Source organism: Zonotrichia albicollis, chromosome 16 (assembly GCF_047830755.1).
Source record: "Zonotrichia albicollis isolate bZonAlb1 chromosome 16, bZonAlb1.hap1, whole genome shotgun sequence".
NCBI classification, from domain to species: Eukaryota; Metazoa; Chordata; class Aves; order Passeriformes; family Passerellidae; genus Zonotrichia; species Zonotrichia albicollis.
In genome coordinates this window covers 14,845,512-14,862,314 of record NC_133834.1, presented here as the reverse complement: position 1 = coordinate 14,862,314, position 16,803 = coordinate 14,845,512, and the positions used below count along the sequence as shown (strand labels likewise).

General features: G+C 62.3%; 1 protein-coding gene across 1 annotated transcript; it reads left to right on the top strand.

Moving 5' to 3' along the window:
* Window positions 1-4: 4 nt before the first annotated feature.
* FBXL16 (F-box and leucine rich repeat protein 16) lies at window positions 5-15,934 on the top strand. Its single transcript, XM_074552598.1, has 6 exons — window positions 5-745; window positions 10,936-11,646; window positions 12,393-12,901; window positions 13,199-13,283; window positions 13,801-13,864; window positions 14,610-15,934. Exons 2-6 carry the CDS (start codon window positions 10,951-10,953, stop codon window positions 14,756-14,758), a joined length of 1,503 nt encoding a protein of 500 aa, XP_074408699.1. The 5' UTR covers window positions 5-745; window positions 10,936-10,950; the 3' UTR covers window positions 14,759-15,934.
* Window positions 15,935-16,803: the final 869 nt, after the last annotated feature.

Genomic DNA, 16,803 nt, shown 5'->3' with positions numbered 1-16,803 from the left:
CAACCCTCCCTCCCTCCATTTCTCCAGCCACCCCATCTCTCCATCCCTCCCTCCATCCATGCTTCCATTTCCTCCTCCACCCCTCCATCACCATTCTCCCCTCCATTTCTTCATTCCTCCATCCTCCCCAACCCCTCCATCCTCATCCCTCCGTTCTTCTCTCCATCCCTCCATCCCTCCACCCCTCCATTCTTCCCTCCATTTTCCATCCCTCCTTCGATCCTTCCACCTCTCCATCCCCCCATCCATCCATCCATCCCTCCCTCCATCCCCCATCCTTCCACCCCTGCATTCCCCCACCCACCACCCTCTCTCCCTGCACTCCCAGCTGCCAGCCCAGCCCCATTCCCGTGTCCCGCACCCTCACCTCGCCTCTCCCGGTGCCGCTCCATCCCAGCCGCCGGTGTCGGTGTCCCTTTAACGGGCTCGGCCGGTGACACGCGTGTGCGTGTGTGCGAACGCGCGTGTGCGTGTGCTCCCCGCTCCCGGGGCTGGCTGGCAGCAGGGCCCCCCTTCTCCATCCCCCCGGATCCGGATCCGGCCCCATTCCCCCCCTCCACTCCCCGCTTATTTTTCCTGTTGTTTGGCGGGGTTGGGGCGGGGGCCGGGCGGGATCCGGCCCCTTTGCCAACGGGGATTTTTGGGGGGATTATTCGCCGTTTTCTTCCCGCTGGGATTTTTTTTGCTGCAACCGAAAGAAGACGGGCGCAAGGCATGGCATGAGCTTCGGCAGACAGGGCTGGAGGTAAGAGCCGCTCGGGAAAAGCCTTTCCCACACAAAGCCGGTGCCGGGCTCGATGGCGATGCCGGGGTCGGTGCCAGTGCCTGTTCTGTCTGTACCGATACCGGCACCGGCAGCGCGGCCGCCCCAGCCGCATCCCGCATCATGGAGCCGCGTTATATAACGGCAGCGGAGCCGGCCCGGCCCCGGGGCTCCCGGTCCGGTGCCCCCCCTCCGCCCCCGCCTCCCATGGCTCGGCAGAGGATGGAGGTCGCTGTGAGCCTCCCCCGCCCGGCGGTGCTGCCCCCTCCGCCCCCTCGCTGTGGGGAGGAGGACGTGGGGGGCGAGGGGATGGGATGTGCTGTGTGTCCGTCCCCCCCCTCCCCAGCATGGCCGGGCAGCAGCGGGTGGGGAAGGCAGGGAAAGGGGGATCGGGGCATCCCGAGGGAGGCAGGGCTGCTCTGGGATGGGGGTGGAAGGGCACATCGCTGTAGGGACACGGATGTCCCAGTGTGGGGGTGATGTTTGCCCCCTTCCATCTCTGCTGCCAGCATCTAAAATGCCTCTAAAATTCTGGGATGGGGGTGGAAGGGCAATCGCTGTAGGGACATGGATGTCCCAGTGTGGGGTTGATGTTTGCCCCCTTACAGCCTCTAAAATTCCTCTTGTCCTCCCTGGTGGCACCATTGGCATCCCCAAGGCTGCACTCGAACAGCCAAACACCCCAAAAGCTCAATGGTGGCTTTCTGGGGATGCAGGGTGACCCCAGCCATGGGATGGGGGACAGGGGCAGCCTCCCCCATTCCCAGAGCCCAGGGGCATGGAGGAAGGGGAAGGTCCTGGCTGGGATGGGGCTGAAGGGGGTCCTGCAGACCCCAGCATGGAGCCATGGATCTCCCATCAGCCCAGGATGGGAATATGGAGTTTGTTTTGGTGGGGAGGATGAGGAGGGGCAGGGGGATCAGCGTGTGGGGCTGGGGACCAGGCAGACTCCACCCCATGGAATGGCCAGGGCTGAGCACAGCTGGGGAAACTGAGGCACGGGATTCTGGCAGCAAGCAGCTGGATACTCCCAAGGTCTTGGCCATGTGGGGCTCCAGGGGTGCCATAGGGCACAGGGCTGAGGTGGTGCCCCTCTGGCATCTCCTGGTGCCCCTGGGACATGGCAGTGCCTGGCACGGAAGGCCAGAGCATAGTGGCAGAGCCTCTCCATGCCCACCCTGTGCCCAGGGTCTGGGGTCTCACAGCACCCCGGGGTGCTCAGCAGGCTGGAGCAGCGGGCACAGACCGAGCCCCGTGCCATGCTGGCAGCTCCCCTCCTCTGAAGCTGGTGCTGATTTCACTCTGGCTACCAGGAAGAGGGAGGGAGGTGGCTTTGGAGTGGGGAGGACTCGCTCAAGCATCCATTTTTAATGAGCTAGATATCTATTTTTCCCCGAGCTGGCTTCCCCCACATCGATCCCTTTGCCTGCTCCCCTCCCCGTGCCAGCAGCTCCAGGGCACAGGGGAGCAGCAGGACGGGCACCCCTGGCACTGGGACCCTCCTGCCACCCCAAATCTGCTCCTGGGGAAGGGGTGAGCCTCACTGGGGCCAGGGTAAGGTGAGAGTGGGGAAAGGGTTCCCTTGTCCCCTCAGTGGGGTCACAGCCATGGTGACCATCATGTGGGGACATGGCCAGACAGAAGGACAACAGGAGTGGGAGCGCTTGGAGTTTGGAGTTTGGAGGTTGGAGGTTGGATGCTGCCCCTCTGCTCTGCAGATTGAAGCCGTGCCTGGCTCAGCAGCTCCATGGCAAAGCCACCTGGTCCTGCCTGGAGCTGTGTCCCCATCTCCCATCTCGTGCAGCTGCCAGCAGTGCCTGAGCAGGAGCTGCACCCCCAGAGGGGATTTGGGAGGCGAGTGGGAGCTGTGCTGTGGGAGGGAGCAGCGCTGGGTGTGCAGGCAGCAGAGCTCCTTGGCAGATCCCCCTCCCAACCCCTGCCCACCTGCCACGGGGACAGCCACGTGTGCTGGGGGCTCCGGGCCCACGGGAGGAGCTGGGGAGGAGCAGGGCAGGGTTTGGGGAGGGCACAGCTCAGCAGGACCCACTCCTCCCTGCTGGAGGGGTGATCCATGCCCAGCTCTTGGACAGGGCAAGCAGGAGGCCAGGACCAGGATCAGGCAGGTGCCTGATGGCTTTTGGAGCCCGTGCTGGCATTTAGCACCCAGAGCCCACCAAGGAGTGCCATGGCTGGACACTGCCTGCCCTGGTGTCCCAGCAGCCTCGTGCCAAGGGCCCCTGCTTGACCCCAAGGCCAGGGACAAAGGGCCGTCAGTGCCATCACTGCCATCAGTGCCATCAGTGCCATCACTGCCATCACTGCTATCAGTGCTCATGTGGCTGTCACCGTGCCTGGGGGGTGAAGGGTTTGGGCAGGCACAAACCCCAGCAGGACCTGAGGAGCTCATCCACATCCTGTGCTTGGACACAGCTCTCCTGGCTCCTCAGGGGATTGTGCATTTCAGCCCTTGCTGGGCAGAGGAAGGGCTGGGACATGCTGGGAGCTGTCACTGAGCTCTGGCTGGGGCTGTAGTGAGAGGAGGCCAGGCTGGGCAGGACCCAGCACACGAGGAGCTGCTCCCTCTTCTCCTTGCCTCACACAGAGGGTAGCAGGGAGAAGCTTGGCTTAAGCACAAACACCCTTCCATGGTGTGAGAGTGTGAGAGTGAAGATCTCCAGAGGAGGCTGGAGGGGAAGGGAGCAGGGCCCCAGCTCTGCCCTCAGTCTGTCCCTCCCGTGCTCCTTTTGGGTGGGGAATTCCTCCCAAGGGGACAAGGGGCTGCCTGGGGAAAGGAGAGGTCAGGGTTTGCTGTCTCTGGGAGAAAGGGGTTCAGCAGAGAGGCTGAGAGCTGCTGCAGGAGGGGCTTGGTGGTCAGAGGGAGCCCTGTTGGGGGGAAGTTTTGCTTGGGCAGGCTTGGGGCTGGAGCTCTGCCTCCCCCCCACGCTGAGGGCTGGAGACAGGAGCTGCATCTCCCAGTGCCCCCAGATAGGAGCTGCATCCCCCAGTGCCCCCAGACAGAAGCTGCATCTCCCAGTGCCCCCAGACAGGAGCTGCATCTCCCAGTGCCCCCAGACAGGAGCTGCATCTCCCCAAAACAGTGGGACCTGAGCAGAGCTTGGTGCTGGCACCTCAGCCAGCTTTTCCCAGCTCCCTGGGGATGGGGCTGACCCTGCAAATCCCGAGTCTGACCTTTGGGCAGGCTGTGGGACCTGAGAGGTTGCTGTGCTGGGGGTTCCTGCTGTGACAGCTCCTCTGCTTGGCCATGGGCTGCAAGAGGCAGCGATGGATTCACCAGCCTGGCTGGCACTGAGAGCAGCAGCCCCAGCAGTGGGACTCAAACCAGTCATGTCCCAGCCCCTCCTGAGCCTCTTGGTCCACTGCAAGGTGGGATGAGCTCCTTGGCACCAGGAAAGCTGCTCTCAGCTCTTGGGTCTCCCCAGGATCTCTCAGGGCAGCCCCAGGAGGGATTTTCCCAGCTCCCATCACACAAACAGCAGCTCTCCAGGGCCAGCTGGAGACGCAAGGCCTTTCCTTACCCTGAATTCCTGGATTGTGCAGCAAGGAAGAGGCAGCACTGAGCTTGGAACTGTGCTCTGAGCTTGTCCCAGCTCACCTGTGTGAGTGCTGGTGCCCAAATCCACCTGTGCACACACACACACAAACACACACAGACACACACAGCATCTCCAGGCATGGAGCATCTCTCCTCTGCTCCTGCATCTCCAGGGGAGCTGGTGGCTCCTCCAGAGTCTCCATCAGCTCCTCTGCACTGCTGGGGTGACCCAAACCCCCTGAGGAGACCCAGACTGGAGCGGGGTGCTGGGCAGCGTTCTGATCCAGCAGGATCAGGGCTGGGGGCAGCAGCAGCAGCACCCCCGCAGCAGCTCTGCAGGGGATGTGTGAATGTATTCATCGCTGCTGTGTGCTCCAGGCTGGGGTCCGGCCCCAGCCCGGCCCCGCCGCCGCCCGGGGCAGCCCCAGCGAGCTCAGCCCCCGGAGGCTGCACAAAGCCCGGGCCCGTGCTCGGCACAGCGCTCCGTGCCGGGCTGTGCGCTCCGCCCGTACAGAGACTTGATTTGCTGCATTAGTAAAAATAGCCGGGTAATGAATTCAGCTGATGCAACCCCGGCAGCGCGTGCACGCGGCGGGCCCGGCTGTGCTGAGAGCGTGAGAGCGGTTGGGTGAGTGTGAGTGTGAGTGTGAGTGTGAGTGTGAGTGTGAGTGTGTGAGAGTGTGTGTGTGTGTGTGTGTGTGTGTGTGTGTGTGTGTGCACCGTGTGTGTGTGTGCATCCTGTGTGAGGGTGAATGTGAGTGTGAGTGGGATTGTGTGTGAGTGTGTGTGCGTCCCGTGGGTGTGTGAGCATGAGCCGGGCTTGTGTGTGCATCCTGTGTGAGTGTGAGCAGGATTGTGTGTGTGTGTGAGAGAGAGAGAGCGGGGCTTGTGTGTGCACCCTCTGTGTGTGTGTGTGTGTGTGTGTGCATCCCGTGTGAGTGTGAGTGTGAGTGTAGCCAGGCTGTGCCAGGGCACCCCCTGCCCGGGGCTCTGTGTGTGTGTGCATATGTGTGTGTGTGTGTGTGTGTGTGTGTGTACAACCCGTGTGTGTATGAGTGTGAGCAGCAGCGATGGCTGCTCGTTCCGCACGGCTTTGCCACCTGAAGCCCTTTGGCAGCAGCTCTGGGTCCTGGCAGGGCCATACCAAGGCTCCGAGGGGGCTGGGGGCAGCAGGGTCCCATGGAGAGTCTGTGGGGCACTCATGGATTATCCCCGGGATCTCATCTGCCTGCTGGGTTACAGTGGGATCTCTGACAAGGATCTGTTGGAGCAGTACTGGATCTTGGCAGGGCCCTGAGGGGTGATGGAGTTTCCCTTAAAGGAGTCGATGGGGCAGGGCTGGATCGTCCCTGCCAGGGCCCGGCGCGACAGGGCCGGATGCGGGCAGGGACACGGACGCGAGCGCTGTGTCCTTGGGGGGCCGCTGTCCCCGGTGCTGACGGGACCGATGGACCAGGGTCGCTGACCGTGGTGCTGACCGGGGCCGCTCACCGGGGCCGCTGCCCTCGGTGGACTGAATGACCGGGGACCGAATGACCGGGGCCGCTGGCCGCGGTGCTGACATCCGGGACCGATGGACAAGGGCCACTGTCCCACTGTCCACTGTCCCCAGTGGACCAGGGCCACTGACCGGGCCCGGAGACCGGGGCTGCTGTCCGCGGTGCTGACCGGGACCAATGATCAGGGCCGCTGTCCCCGGTGCTGACCGGGACTGATGGACCGAGGCCGCTCACCGGAGCCTGTCCCCGGTGCTGACGGAGACCAATGATCAGGGCCGCTGTCCCCGGTGCTGACCGGGACTGATGGACCAGGGCCCCTCACCGGGCCCGCTGTCCGCGGTGCTGAGCGAGACCGAATGAACGGGACCGATGACCGGGGCTGCTGTCCTCGGTGCTGACCGGGACCGGGGCCGCTGTCCCCGGTGCTGACCCAGCCCGCCCGCGGTCCCGGGGCTCCCAGGCCGCCCAACCCGGGATCTCTCCTGACTCCGGTCCGGCTCCAGCCCGGCTGTCCCGAGCCCTGCCCGATCCCTGATGCACAGGATAGCTGCTCCAGGAGCCGGGGATCCCCCAGGCCGTGCACTAACAGGGTGGGTGAAGGCCCTGCCCGTGTCTCAAGGCCTTCATCCCTCTGCACTACCACGTGCAGACAGTGAACTCGCCAACAGGTTGGGCAGGCTCTGTTTCCCAGGCAGTTTCCATCCCGTTCATCCCAGCATGCTCACCGTGCAGTGTTTGTGGTGCCAGGCTCTCAGACCCCGGCTCGTTTCTCTCTCCCTGCGTCAATCCCGCCCCCCAGCACTGCATCATCGCTCCGTGGGTGACAAACCCCCCCAAACCTCCCTGACAGTGACGTATCCTGAGAAATGTGCACCCTGCAGTGGATTCGGGAGGCTCGAGGGCTCTGGCCTTTGCTCTTGTCAGGTTTTCTCCTACTGGGCTGGATCTGGCACTCCATGGCTGTGAGAGGCCTCTCTGTGAGAGAGCAAAGGGGGGCTGCAATTCTGAGCCCTTCCTGTGGGACCCCAGAGCAAGGATGGTTGCACCAAGTGCTGAACAATCCCAACGATGATGATGATGATGGTGATGATGATGATGATGATGATGATGGTGTGTTTGGCCCAGCCATGCAATCTGCAAACACTGAGATGACAGGGAGAAGGGAAAGGGACAAATCTGTGCTCTCCTGTTGCTTTGGAGTGGCCAAAAAGCGTTTGGAGGTGTTCATGGAACTGCTGGAACATCTGGGAGGGTCTGTGCTGACACCTCCAAGGCAGACAGCTTTGGGTTTGTCTGTCCATCCCTGTCTCTGGGCTGGGAGTGTCCGGGGAGGTGCAGGGTGGGCTCTGTGACCCCCAGGGGCTGTGGCAGTGTCACTTTGGACATCAGAGCAGTGTGGGCTCAGCCCTGGGCTGCAGGAGCTGGGGGGCTCCTGGCTGTAGGCCAGGGGTCTCCCATGGCACAGGAGGGCAGATGCCAACCCTGCCCTTGGTGCCAGAGACAGCAGCTATTGGCCCCCTCCCCTTCCAGCCCACGGTCTCCTCACTGGGGTCTTTCCCCAAGCACAGTTCAGTGCCTGGGGGTGCTGGGAGCACCCAAATTCTTCCCTGCTCATGTCCCCAGAGAGAAATGCCTGCCTGGCTTCCCCCACCGCTGCCCAGATCCTCCTGTGCCCAGAGGCTCGAATCTCTCTCCGTTTTTCTCTTTGAAGTGACTTCAGGCTCACTCAAGGTTCGGGATTTCTGTGCTCTGTTCAGGCAGCCTGAGCTCCTTGGGCAGGGGGCCTGGCTCAGCTTTCCAGGGAACCCCTGAGCCCCTCCGAACCCCCTGAGTCCCCCTGAGCCCCCTGAGCCCCCTGAGCCCCTCCTGAGCTCAGCCTCAAGGACCAGCCGAGCTCTGAGCAGTTTTTGGATGCTGTGCCAAACCCTCCTTCTGGCTGCTGTGAGTCCAGCGACTTGTCAGCATCTGTGTCCTGCTGTGACCGTCCCCTCAGGCTGCCGAGGCCCTGCGCTGCCCCTCTGCCACCACCTGCCCTGTCCCAGTGCCCAGCGGCTCTGGGGCTCGGTGCCACCACCTGGTGTTGGAGTGACGGGGGGTGGCACGGTCGGGACAGATGGAAATGAGAGATCTCTGCAGCCAGGTCAGGAACTTGGGGTTTATTGCAAAGGGCCTGGGGACAGGGCCCTGCTGGGAGCTGCAGCCACAGCTCAGAGCAGGCTGAGAGAAGAGAGGGGCAGAGAGGATGGGAGGGTAAGAGAGCAAAAGGGGTAAGAGAGTGAGGTTCCTGCTACAATACAATAAATCTTCTTCTGTGTTGAATATTCTAATTCTCACTGACCAATCTAGCACAATATACAAATCCTACAACAAATTACCTTCAGCCTGTAAGAATCATTACATTACCATACTTTGCTACATTTTAAACCCTAAAAACTCCTCTTTGGGCCCCTTCTGCCAGGCTGTAGGGTCTGCTCTGACCCTTGGAGCTGTCTGCAAGCAGAGGGTGTTGTTCCATCAAAAGGGGATTACCTTCACCCAGCCACACCATTGTTTTGCAGTGGTTCAGTAACTGAGGGATCTCAAAGCTTGCTTTCATTTCAATCTTGCTTGTAGTTTCTATTTTCTCAAAATCTTTTGCCAATCATATTTATAAGGCTTTCCTGTTTCATCTTCCCCGACACCCAGGGCCGGCCAGCGTGCCCAGCGCCTCTGGGGCTCGGTGCCACTCTCTGCAGTGACACTTCCCGTGCCACCTGGCCATTGTCTGTTTGGGTTGGTGCTCTGTGAGACACCCGCTGCACGTTCTGTTTACCTCCCTGATTGCAGCCGAGCCGCTGGTTTCGAGTTTCTCCCTTCTCTCCCCTCCCCTTCTGCTGCTTTCAAGCGAATCTAACACATGTCCAAGCGTCGGGCGGCGTGAGCGGAGGCAGCAGAGGCTGCATCCGAGCCGGGAGCGGCGCCAGGCTGTCTGCACAGGGCTGGGCTCGTCCCCGGGGGCTGCAGCTCGGCGGGACGGTGCCACCGAGCCGGGCTGGCTGCTGGCACCTCGGCTGGCACCGCGGCTCCCCCAGCGCCCTGCCGGGAACGGGAGGTGCCCTGTCCCTGCATCCCAGGTGTGCCTGCATCCCTCGGGTTCTCCAGGTGTTCCACCGGCACCTGGCTGTGCTGCTGAGCTCCTTTTTGGGTGGCTGTGCCCTCCTTGGGTGGTCCAGGAGAGCTGGATGAGGCCGAGGATATCACCAGCAGGGGTCTATGTACAAATCACCAACGGGACAGGACTGCTGGAACGTGCCTTGAGCTGTTTGATTTTCCAGCATCAGTCTCATTCCATGGCTATGACAATGGGAAGATGCCACCAACTCACATCCCAGGCAGCAGACCAAGAACTCAATGTTACAACTCACCTTAAAAGTTTTCTGACCAATCACACAAAGCAAAAGCACATTGACAGTAGTTCTATCCAACCACTATATGCACAGTTAAAACAATGCTTGCTTATTTTGGATACAATACCTGCTTAAAGCTTTAAAACACAATGCACAGAGCTCCATTATTAAGCATAAAACTTCCTAACATCTCACTAGATAAACTTTTCTGCAGCTTAGGGAGTTATTCTAGACAAGTATTAATACACAGACCATTGTTCTGTTTGTCCTTGCTTTTCTACTTTTTACATAACTTTTCTGCTGACCAATCTCATGGCTACTGCTCAGCTCTAATCACAGTTCTGCTGTCTCTGAGGCCTGCCTTTTGCAGCTCTCCCAAACCCCTCTGATTTTATGGATTCCCACAAGGGATGCTGTGAGAGTGAAAGGGATGGGCAGCAGCAGGGGTCTGGGCTGCATCCTGCTTCCAGGCTCGGGGACCATGGAGCTTGGGCCATGAGCAGGATGCCCTTTCCTCAGTGTCCCTCCATCAGGGATTGACTTTCTCCACCCCAAATCAAGCAGCTGCAATAATCCCTTGCTTTGCAGCTGCAATAATCCCTTGCTTTAATCTCGGGTCTGGGAAGAGATGGCAGGCAGGAAGGTCCCCAGCTCCTGTCGCTGATGGATAGAGGTGCCAAGCACCCCTTGGGCCTTCAGGGGAGCTCCCTGTGCCCTGCTCCATGCACTGCAAGCTGCGCTCCCGTGCTTCAGCTCCTCGTGCCCGCAGGGCTTGCCAGGATCAGCTTTTTGGCAGGGTTTGGTGTGGCATTGGCACGTGGGGCACAGGCAGGGCAGGCAGAGCCTGGCAGGGCCCTGTGCCAGGCCCTGGCTGGGCAGGGGGAGGGGGCTGAGCCCCCATCAATAATTCAGCTCCATATTTATAGAGGGAAATGCGTTGAATAATGGATGGTGGGTGAGGGGGGCCCTTGGGAAGCCGGCCTTGCTGCCACTGCAATATTTATCAGCCCAGTTTGCCGGGTGCTGCCTGAGGCTCCACTACGGCTGGCACAGGCTCACTGCTGAGGGCTTGGCTGGCACAGTGGGCACAGGCAGCTCTGCTCCTCTGCCTGCTGCCCTCTACAAAATTGCACTGAGGGACGGAGCCCCACTGCTCTGGAGCCAGGCTGGGAGAGCTGGGGGTGCTCACCTGGAGAGGAGAAGCTCCAGGGACACCTCAGAGCACCTGCCAGGGCCTAAATATTGGCCTGGATATTGGGAATTGGGAATTGTTCCCTGTGAGGGTGGGCAGGCCCTGGCACAGGGTGCCCAGAGCAGCTGTGGCTGCCCCTGGATCCCTGGCAGTGCCCAAGGCCAGGCTGGAGCAGCCTGAGACAGTGGAAGGTGTCCCTGCCCATGGCATGGATGTGGAATGAGGTGGATTTTGAGGTCCCTTCCAACCCAAATCAGCCTGTGGATCCTTTTCTGTCTGCCACTAGCCATGCTTGTTTCTAGGCTCAGAGAGGGATGTGAATACCCAGGGACAAATCCCCATCTGTCCCTCATCACAGGGGGCACCAGGGCCATGCAGCTTCTGGGAGGACCCTTCTCGGTGTCCCAGACAGGTCCCCTCTGTGGCTGTGCCCACCTGGTCCCATGTGCCACCCTGCTCAGGGCCCCCAGGATCTCCCCCCTCCCTGATGCTACCACCCCCCCACAGACCCAGAGCCCCTGACCCCACACCCTGTATTACAGAGACACCCGTGGAAGATGTCGAACCCGAGAAACGGCGACACCAAGCCCCCATGTTTGCCCCGCAATGGACTGGTGAAGATCCCCACGCAAGCCAACGGCCTCGGCTCTGCCAGCATCACCAAAGGCACCCCCGCCGTGAAAAACCGCCTGTGCCAGCCTTCCTCCGTGCCTGCCATCCTCAGCCCGGCCTTAGCCCACCGCAGCGACCTGCCCATCCCCAGCCTGGCCTCCCCGCTCTCCTTGGCCACCCTGGCCAGCGTGTCCTCCCCTCCCGGCGCTTCCTTGGTGGGACTGAACGCCAGCGAGGGCTCGGAGCAGCCGTCCCCGGAGCGGCTGCCGGGCTCGCCCTCGGAGAGGCAGCTGGCCGTGGACGAGAAGATCCTCAACCGCCTCTTCTGGTACTTTTCGGCGTGCGAGAAGTGCGTGCTGGCGCAGGTGTGCAAGGCATGGCGGAGGGTGCTCTACCAGCCCAAGTTCTGGGTGGGCTTGACGCCCGTCCTGCACACCAAAGAGCTCTACAACGTCCTGCCCGGGGGAGAGAAGGAGTTCGTCAGCCTGCAGGGCTTCGCCGTCCGCGGCTTCGACGGCTTCTGCCTCGTGGGCGTCTCTGACCTGGACATTTGTGAGTTCATTGACAACTACCCCCTCTCCAAGAAGGGGGTCAAGTCCATGAGCCTTAAGAGGTCGACCATCACAGATGCGGGGTTGGAGGTAGGTGACCCTGCTGAAGTGACAGGGGTGGCTGAGGTGTGCTGGTGGAGGGTCAGTCTTGGTGGTCTTGGGGACACACATGGGCAGAGTGGTCCTGTCACAGTGAAGGAGCAGACAGGTGGCATGGCCACCCCACAGGTGCTGGCAGCACAGGGAGGCCCTGCCTGTGTTCTGGGCAGTGGGATGGGTGCAGCCCATGCAGGGTCAGGAGGCTGTTGGGGCTGCATCCCTGCAGGAAGGCAGGGCCAGGTGAGGTGGTGATGTGACAGTGGGTGACAATCTCTGGGGACAGGGCATCCCTGCTTGGCTGGCTGCTCCCCAACAAGGGGGTCACCCAAGCAAGGGGCTGAGGGTCAGGTAGAGATGGGGTGATTCAGGGGGCTGGGCAAGGTCCCCATTGAGGTCCTTGCCCCGTGTCATGGCCAAACACAGCACCAGCTGCTCCGTGGGCACATCTCACCTGTGCTGGGAGTGGCATCAATCCCCACCCTGCCAGCACCACCTGGCACAGTGCTGGGGCTGCAGCCAGGGGTCCCTGCCCGTCCCCTGCCATTCCCCACTGATGCTGGTGTGCCCTAAGTCAGGCATTGAACCCATGCCAGGGAGGTGCCAGCGAGAACGACCCAGCCAAGACTGGGAGCAGTGGGAAGAGCCCCAGGGTCTCAGAGGGAGCCAGGGTGGGGGCACAGGGACACACATGGGTGGGTGGCAGTGCCCAGCATGTCCTGACGCCCTGCCCTTGGCAGGTGATGCTGGAGCAGATGCAGGGCGTGGTGCGGCTGGAGCTGTCGGGCTGCAACGACTTCACGGAGGCCGGGCTGTGGTCCAGCCTCAACGCCCGCATCACGGCGCTGAGCGTCAGCGACTGCATCAACGTGGCCGACGACGCCATCGCCGCCATCTCGCAGCTCCTGCCCAACCTGACCGAGCTCAACCTGCAAGCCTACCACGTGACGGACACGGCGCTCGCCTACTTCACCGCCAAGCAGGGCTACACCACCCACACCCTGCGCCTCAACTCCTGCTGGGAGATCACCAACCACGGCGTGGTCAACATGGTGCACAGCCTGCCCAACCTGAGCGTGCTCAGCCTCTCGGGCTGCTCCAAGGTGACGGATGATGGAGTGGAGCTGGTGGCCGAGAACCTGCGGAAGCTGCGCAGCCTTGACCTGTCCTGGTGCCCCCGCATCACCGACATGGCCCTGGAGTACATCGCCTGCGACCTGCACAAGCTGGAGGAGCTGGTGCTCGACAGGTAAAGGGCTGTGCTGAGCTGTGCTGTGCTGTGCCAAGCCATGCCATGCCATGCTGTGCTATGCCAAGCCATGCCAAGTCATGCCATACCGTGCTGAGCCATGCCATGCCATGCCATGCCATGCACACCATGCCATGCCATGTTGAGCTGTGCTGTGCCGTGTCACCCCATGACAAACCATGCCGTGCCAAGCCGTGCCATGCTGAGCCGCGCTGTAGCAGAGGGTGCAGCATGGGGGCCATGGTTTGGGGACACCCATGGGTGACCAGCTGGCCCTAACACCCCGTGTCCCGGCAGGTGCGTGCGGATCACCGACACTGGCCTCAGCTACCTGTCCACCATGTCATCCCTGCGGAGCCTCTACCTGCGCTGGTGCTGCCAGGTAGGTGTGGAACACGGCTGTGCCAGTCCCGGCTCAGCACAGCAGAGAGGGCATGGTGGCACCTCCCTGGGCATGGGCCATGAGCTCGGAGCGGGCTCCTGGGGCTGGCTGAAGACCCCAAGACTTGGTGCCAGGGAGCAGAGAGCTCCTGTGAGCTCAGCAGGACTCAGCCCTGGCACCCTGACCCTGCATCCCCAGAGCCCGTACCCGCTCCCTGCCCTGGCTCCCTGCTCCCTGTCGCACAGCCCAGAGCCAGCCCACCGGCCCTGCACCCCAAATCCTGCCCCAGCATCCCGCTGCAACATCCCACATCCTGCTCAGGCTCCCCTCCCTGCAGCCTGTCCCATCACAGTTCCCTGCCCTGGCACCCAGAGCCAGCACACTGCCCCAGCATCCTGCACCCTGCTTCAGGTTCCCAGCCCTGGCAACTCTTCCCCCCAGCTGGGCAATGCTGAGCCCTAGCGCTGTGGTTGTCCCCATTGTCCCTCCCTCATCCCCATCTCATCTTCTTTTCCAGGTGCAGGATTTTGGCCTGAAGCACCTCCTGGGCATGGGCAGCCTGCGCCTGCTCTCGCTGGCCGGTGAGACCCTGACCCCCTACCAGGGACCAGAGACCCCAGGGGCTGGGGGGCACCGGGCATGGGGACAGAGAGAGCCCTGGGGACAGCCTGGGGACAGCCAGCCTCCCCCCAGGCCAGCAGGCACCTGCACCCAGCCCAGCCTGTGGGGAAAGATCCACGCTGGGCTCTTGGGGTGCAGTGTTTTTTGGGGTGGTGTTGTTTAGGAGCTGTGTTTTTTGCCATTCAAGTGTTCTGAGGTGTTGTTTTTTGAGGAGCTGCTGTAGGGGACACACTTTTTTGGGTGGTTTGGTTTTTTTCTTTGGAATACAGGTGCTTTGAGATGCTGGGATTTTAGGCTGACCTTGGGGTACAGGTGTTTTGAAGCATTATTCTTTAGCATGCCGGTTTTCTGGGTTCTGTTGGGGATTTTTTTGGGTGCTAATTTTGATGGTCTTGGTATTTTGGGGTGCTGGTGCTTTAAGGTTCTGTTTTTTGTGTGCAATTTTGAGTGCTGGATTTTTTGGATGATTTTTTGTTGTGTTAGGCTTTTTGGGGTACTTTTTTTTAGCACGCTGGTTTTTTGGATTCTGCCTTTTGGATATGGTGAGGTTTGAGGTGCAGGATTTTGAGGTCCAGACCCTTTGGTTCTGTTTGGGGGAATTTTGGTGCTCTGGGATGCTGGTGCCTTTGAGATGCTATTTTTGGGGTTGGTATTTTTGGGGGACACTGGTGATCTGGGCTGACAGAGCACCCTGTTCCCTTGCAGGCTGCCCCTTGCTGACCACCACGGGGCTGTCGGGGCTGGTGCAGCTGCAGGAGCTGGAGGAGCTGGAACTCACCAATTGCCCCGGGGCCACCCCGGAGCTCTTCAAGTACTTCTCCCAGCACCTGCCGTGCTGCATGGTGATCGAGTAGCGCCGGAGCCGGCCCGCCCCGCGCCCTCCCCGGCCGCCATCGCCCACCCCATCTCCCTCCGGCTGCGGGGGGATTCGAGAGACGCCCCCGATTCCATCCGAGCCCGGACATCCCCCGCATCGCCGCCCCCGAGGGACGCGGGGCTCCGGGGGGAGATGGGGGTAGGAGCCCCCCCGGTACCATGTAAATTCCCCCCACGCCGCCGCCACCGCCCGTGCTCCTCCCGCTGTCCTGCCAATCCCTTCCGGACAGACGAACGGACATCATGGAAGCCCAAAGTGGGAAGGCGACGCTGTGTGATCCCCCCGGCCGCATCCTGCTCCCCCTGCTCCGGTGCCAGCGCCACCGAGGATGCTCCAGGGCACCAAAGGATGCTCGCAGGGATGGCCAGAGGAGGATGCTGATTTTGGGGTGGCGGCGGAGGCTGGATGGGTCCCCTGACGCCCCCGGAGCGGGTCACCGAGCTCACCCCCCCGTCCCCGCGCTGCGTGTCCCCTCCAGCCCCCCGCCCCGCTTTTGGGGCGCTCTCCCCCGGTCAATAGGATGTCCCTCTCCGCCCGCCCGCCGCCCTCGCATGCTCGCTTGCTTCAGTCTCGTGCTACGGCAGGTTTCGGGGTACCGGGGGGGACGGTGATAAGTGACAGCCCCACTGAGCCCCTCCACGCGCCGGATCCCGCCCCGGGCTGCCCTGGCGACATCCCCCGTGCCCAGGGTACCCCCCTGCACCCCGCGGGGCTTGGGGGGCGATGCCACCGCCGGGCAGCGACCCATCCGTCTGGGATGGGACATCCCGGGGCACCGGGGCCGGGGCGGAGCCACCGCGGCGGCACCGGCAGCACAGAGAGACCGCGGGAGGTGGCACCTCGGACACACTGCCACCACTGCCACCGCTCTTCCAGCTGAAAAGCCATCGCCCCCGTGCCAGCGGCAAGCGGGGCACCGGGGGGACCCCCGGGCTGAGCCGAGATGGGACCGAGCCGGAGCGGGGCTGGGGGAGCCAGCGCGGGAGGGGCTCGGTGCCGCCGGGCAGTGCCCGCCCTGTGCCACAGCCATGGGAGGAGAGTGGGCACGGACACGGGCACGGGCACGGGATGGGCACGGACACGGACACGGACACGGACACGCTTTCGGTTTGTTTTGCCTTTGTACCGGCCGGGAAGGAACTGCTGCACCAACCGCCGCCTCCGCTCCCTGCTTTGTCCGAAACGGCCCTTTTCACCCCAAAATGGCACCAGCTGGAAGGGCTTTGGGGAGTCCCTGGGGCTGCGGGACAGGGTGGCACTGCCGGGGCCCGGAGCACCCCGGCACGGGGTGGAGGGCTGCCCGCACCCCCAAAGCCTGCAGTGTCCCAGGACAGCGGCACACACAGCGTGTCCCCACCCCCGCAGGTGACAGCAGCAGTTTTGGGGTGCCAGAGCCCTGCAGGTGACAGCAGCAGTTTTGGGGTGCCACAGCCCCGCACAAGTCCCTGGTGCCAGGTTGCACAGACAGCCCCAGCACGGACCCATACCGTGGCAGTGACCCCCTCCTCCTCTGTGCACCCCTATATCCCTGCAGTGCACCTGTACACCACCAATGCACCCCATATCCGCCCGGCACCCCCATTTCCCTCCTGCAGCCTGACCCACAAGGCTCCCACAGACCTCTGACCCCCCTTTATCCCCATGCACCCTCACACCCCTGTGCACCCCGGTAACGCTCCAGCTCACTCCTACACCCCCAATGCACCCCATATCCCCTCGGCACCCCCATTTCCCATCCTCACCGTTAATGCCCCCCACACCCCCCTGAACCCCGTTTCCTGCTGCGCTCTCAGGCCCTCTGGAGTGCACCTCTGGTATCCCCGGAACCCCCGGATCCCACAGCTCCCTGACACCCCCGGAACCCCTGGAACTCTCTTTGTCCTCCTGCACCCCCAGTCCCCAGCACAGCTCCAATCCCTCCAGCACCCCTCTTCATCCCAGCGCACCCCACTCCCAGTGCACCCCACATCCCTCCCTATCCCTCCAGCCCCCCACTTCATCCCAGCGCACCTCACATCCCTC